This window comes from Bos indicus x Bos taurus, chromosome 3, assembly GCF_003369695.1.
Source record: "Bos indicus x Bos taurus breed Angus x Brahman F1 hybrid chromosome 3, Bos_hybrid_MaternalHap_v2.0, whole genome shotgun sequence".
NCBI lineage: Eukaryota > Metazoa > Chordata > Mammalia > Artiodactyla > Bovidae > Bos > Bos indicus x Bos taurus.
In genome coordinates this window covers 9991726-9997036 of record NC_040078.1, presented here as the reverse complement: position 1 = coordinate 9997036, position 5311 = coordinate 9991726, and the positions used below count along the sequence as shown (strand labels likewise).

The 5311-nt window shown below is 42.2% G+C and overlaps 1 protein-coding gene across 2 annotated transcripts; it reads right to left on the bottom strand.

The window, feature by feature from the left end:
• Positions 1 to 408: 408 nt before the first annotated feature.
• On the bottom strand, positions 409 to 4472 carry CRP (C-reactive protein). Of its 2 annotated transcripts, none has more exons than XM_027528985.1 (2): positions 4239 to 4472; positions 409 to 4001 (listed from the first exon to the last, which is right to left on the bottom strand). In XM_027528985.1, the coding sequence occupies exons 1-2, from the start codon at positions 4300 to 4302 to the stop codon at positions 3391 to 3393; spliced, it is 675 nt and encodes a 224-aa protein (XP_027384786.1). In that variant the 5' UTR covers positions 4303 to 4472; the 3' UTR covers positions 409 to 3390. The 2 variants fall into 2 exon arrangements, with proteins under 2 accessions (XP_027384786.1, XP_027384788.1); XM_027528987.1 differs by lacking the exon at positions 4239 to 4472 and adding an exon at positions 4142 to 4232.
• Positions 4473 to 5311: the final 839 nt, after the last annotated feature.

The following is a 5311-nucleotide window of genomic DNA, read 5'->3' as shown; positions in this document are numbered from 1 at the left end:
GCCCTCCATATAGCTTACATCATTTTCTCTCAAGGAAACCCTATATAGTAATTTTATTGTAGGTTTTATATCTCGTTTGGCCCCCTGTCTTCTTAACTTGAGCCTTAACACCTGATTTTACTTTTGAACAAACTGGATGCATGATCCCTGCTATTAAGGAGAACCAGTGTAAATGACATGGGTACATTAACATCAGCCTTACTGAATAACTGATCTTACTCTCCATTTGCTGTGACAAAGAATTGCTTAGAACTAACTTACCCAAACCAAAATCATCCTCTCTGGTAGATGTCATATAACATTTAATTGGATTATGTCGAACAACTCTATATAGTCCAATAATACCCCAGTTACCTTGGGATATCTTCTCTAACAGGATTACAATGAAGAATCTTTAGGTAAGCTAAATTGTTTAAACATTCCAGAAATGCTTTATTGAGATTTTTAAATGTTCACTGAATGCAAATACCAGCTTTAAAAATTTCCCTGGCTAAAATGATCAGGACCAGAGGGTGTCCACAAAACTATGTGTGGCAAGGTACCAGTAATTGAATTCTGAGAAAACTATTAGCTCAGCCCACATCCCTAGGGAGTTGGGATAGCCTTCTATAATTAAGACATAACTCCTGACTGGATTCTTTAACTAGGGGGAAAAAAAATCAACCCTTCCTTCTTCCTAGCTGAATGTCAGGGTATATGTATCTGCCCTAATTAAAAAACAAAAAATATTTGCACTCGCCTATTTACCCAGGAAAATGTATCCTTCTTTTTTTTTCACACATTTTTAAAATTTATTTATTTGTCCATGTTGTGAAACATGTGGGATCTTAGTTCCCCAACCAAGGATCAAAGCTGAGACCCCTACATTGGAAGTGCAGAATCTTAACCACTGGACTGCCAGGCAAGTCCTTATCCTTAACTTCTATGTTTTCAAATGGTTACCAAAAGTAAATTAGGAGAATCAATATTCATAATTCAACACTCATAAATTTATCGTTCTAATATTCCGAGCTTAATTTTTGGTTAAGATTCAGACCTTTCAACTGCAATCAACCCAGACCAATTCCACCAAATTGTATTTCAACGGTATATAATCAACCTTTGTTTGCGGACATCATACAAAGTTCAATTCAGCCGCTCAGTCGTGTCCGACTCTTTGTGCCCCATGGACTCAGCACGCCAGGCTTTTCTGTCCATCACCAACTCCCAGAGCTTGCTCAAACTCATGTCCATTGAGTTGGTGATGCCATCCAGCCATCTCATCCTCTGTCATCCCCTTCTCCTCAATAATAATAATAGCAGATAACTATTTTGAGAGTTTACTATGTGCCAGGCACTACCCTAGGTACTCTATATGCATGATCTCACTTGATCCTTTCAACAACTCTTTGAGCTAATTACTATTATTTCTCCTCACTTTATAGACAAGAAAACTGAGACAAAAATTCACATAGTAAGTTGTAAAGCCAGGATATAAACCTAGGCAGGATGCTTCCAGAAACTCTATGCTTAACTAGTCTACTGATGCCTTCCCTAAAGTAACTATTTGATATATAGTCACAGGGCTAGTTCATACTTTAGTGTGACTTCTGTGGGGTAATTTCAACAGCTCACTTAGTACTAAAAGGCCAAGGTGAAGAACACCTTTGGAAGAAACCAACAGCCATCAACCTTGAGGGGTCTTTCTCTACAAGGGACTTAAGCAGCTTGGAAAGTGCATTCCAGCCATTGAAACTGACAGCAGATTCTTGGATCTCAATGAGCTTTAGTTTTTATTCCTCATATTGGAGGAATAACACAGTGAGTTTTTTTTAACTGAAGTATAGTTGCAGTACTCTATTATATGCTACACATATAATAGTGTAGGTGTACAATATAATGACTTAAAATGTTAAAGGTTATACTCCATTTATAGCTACTATAAAATATCAGCTATATTCCTCATGTTGTACAATATATTCTTGTAGCTTATTTTATACAAAATAGTTTATACCTCTTACTCTCTAGAGTGAGAGTTTTACATCCCCACGACTGGCCTCACACAAATTACCAGCTATCACAAAAGAGGGGTTGCGTTCAACAGAAAAAAAATCCCTATTGGAGGTTAGAGAGCCATCAGCTATGTCACTGCAAGACGGATAATGGTTCACCTGAACTCACTGGGACTTGGTTTCAGAGGATTGTTAGAAACGTTAGTCACCACTTGAAATGCAACCATCAGATAACAGCTCGGGTTCACTAACATAAACAGGGGCTTTACTGGTTCATGAATGTGCGAAGGTCAGGTGTAGATCTGGTTCCAGGCAAAGCAGATCCAGAAATTCAAACAGTGCAGTCAAGGCTCCACTGCTCTGTCAGCCCCTCAGTTCTGCTGGCCCCAGCTTGGCTTCTTTCCTCACAGTCTTTCTCCATGTGGTAAACAAGATGGCTGCTGACGGTCTCAGGCTAATACCCTCTCAGATGGGAATTTCAGCAGAAAGATGTCTCACTCCCAGAGTTCATAAATCAGTCCTGGGAAAGACTATAATTTGTCCAGCTAGGAGCATGTAACCATCTCCCCATCCTAAATCTCCAAACAAGTTCGGGCTACTCTGATAGTTCAGCCTGAGTCACACCCACTCTGTGGCCTGGCTGTGTTGGGGAAACAGGTGGGGATGCACGGTCCCATGTGGTTCAGATGGTGTTTGAGAAGAGTTTCCCAAAAGAACCACAAAATGAAGAAATCACTGTGAGCAAACAAAAACATGGCTATGTAAACGCTTGGCAGTAACAATTAAAGTAACTAACCAGATGCCTCCATTTTGCCCATGAAAAAATATAGGTTTTCTGTACTGGGCCTTTCTGATTGCCCTTCCAGGGTACTTTGAGAAAGTAGGGGAACTGCAGCACTAGGTTTCCCATTTTAGAAGACCTGGGCCAGTGTCATAACTCCAACACTAAAGAGCCCTGTGAATATGAGGAAGACTCTCCTACTTTCTGGGGGGTTCTTAGTAGGAAATTAGATATGAGACCAGCACTCCCTACTCAGCTCAAAGATTCACCTTTTGACTTAAAAAAAATCACTTCTCCTTGCTGGGTCCTAGTCTTCTCATCTAAGTGAGGGTAAGGGATTAACTCTAAAATAATCTAAGATAATCAACTTTAAAAAAAAAGAAAAAAAAAACAGGACATCCCAAAGCATCTTCAATCCTGATCCTGTTGGATAAAGCTTTCCAATCTCCCAAGCCAGATACTTAAAAATTCCATCTGGTGTTGAGGAAGGTAGAGCAGGGAAGCAAAAGCCTATGTTCACAGAGCAGGCTTGCAGAGGTGTGTACAGGGGTGGGGGGAGGTCCAGAGCCATAAGGTGGAATTGCCAGGAAGCACTTCCAGGACCACAGCCTAACCTCACTACCACAGCTGAGGCTTAATGAACACCTCACCCTTTGCTTCATAGTTCAGCGCCTGCCAGTTAAGGACATTAGGACTGAGGGTTGAACCAAGATAGACAGCATTAATCTCTTCCGGCGACAGCACAAAGTCCCACATGTTCACATCTCCAATGTCTCCCACCAAACACTGGTTTCTATCAAAGCCCCCAGCGAACGCATCCTGCTCCTGCCCCAGGATGATGCTGGCCTCTGTCCCCAGAATGGCTCCCTTCTCCAGACTCTTCCTCATCCGGGGTTTCCCATTCACCCAGAGCTCTGCAATTCCGGAGGTGGACTCCCAGCTGGCACAGATGTGCGTTGGAGCTTGAGTGTTTTCGGGACTCTGGAATAACACCTGCTTCCCATGCACTCCAAAAATATAGCCTTTACCCTTAGACCAAAATATGAGGATCTCGTTAGGTTGCTGCTTGGTGGCATAAGAGAAAATACTGTAGCTGTGGGTTCGGGCCAGCTCTGTGTAGAAATAGAGACACACGGTGAAGGCTTTGAGTGGTGTCCTTAACTGTGTTTTCAGGGATACGTAGGAATTCTCCGTCTCTTTGGGAAACACAAAGGCCTTCTTATGCAAGTCTGTGAGACAGAAAGCAGAGGAAAGATGAGAAGTTTCTCAGATCACAAAGATCTATTCCTGCATAAATAGAGTTTGGGATTGAGAAATAGACTGATTTTTCCTCAGTGTCATACACACACACAGACTTACACACACTCATCCGTGCTGGATGTTCCTCTGACTTCACCTTGTATAATCTTAGGCCCCACACCCATCACTCAGATCAAATCCTTGGCACAGCTTGGAGTAGCCCCTACCTGTCTGGCCTGAAACACTAGAGAAGCTGATCAAGACCAGGAAACACCACAACAGCCTCTCCATGGTCAGTCTCTGCCACCAATGCTTCTAAAATCTGGATTCACCCTTCTGGAGATGTCTGTGGCTGAAAGCTCAGCGACCAGAAGTCCTAGATTCTTTGCCTCAAGATCTGCTCCATCCTGCCTGGATTTATATCCAAGGCAGTGGGGGAGTCTGTGCCACACGTAAATGATTTTCCAATACTACCTTTCTCAGCAAGCGTCAGGGCTCTGGAAAGAAGGGAAGCAAAATAATTCTGGAACAGAGAAATCAATGTTGGTTATTTATTACAAGCTCCTGTGACTATGGGATCACCAATTCTTTATGCCAGGAAAAATGAAGAAGCTCCCTGAGAGTTCCACTTGGGTATTTATCTTGAGAAAATAATTTAAAAATCTTAATAGAACATGGCCATCTGAGAACATATCATAGTATATCTCTAGCACCCACTTCAGCCCAAGTCTTGGTGTTTCATGGAGGATAGCTTCTGGAGATGAACATCATTGCCGACCCTTTTCAGATGCCTCTGGTTCACAAATTGGGAAATGCCAAAAACAAACATGTCATCCACAGAGCCAAGGACAATTTTTTCTTAGCCAATTGAGTTTCATTGCAAAGAAATCTCTGGTCCAGTGAAACATGTAACTGATCACAAACTTACCATATGTCAGAGTTTCTTCATGTCAAGGTTCAGGGAAGAGTCAAGGTGATGTGCCCAGTCCTTCAGTTCTGTCTGACTCTTTGTGACTCTGTAGACTGCATCCCACAGTCCTATGGATGCATAGTCCATAGAAAATCTCTATGGACTCCTCTGTCCATGGGATTTTCCAGGCAAGAATACTGGAGTGGATTGCTATTTCCTTCTCCAGGGGATCTTCCTGACCCAGAGATCAAACCCACATCCCTTGTATCTCTTGCATTGGCTGGGAAGCCAATCTTACTATAGATTCCTATTTAATCCAGTCTTCAAATGGCTATTTAGCTCCTCCTGTCTCCTCAAACCCCCAGAATCTCATCCATTCTTATACACAGC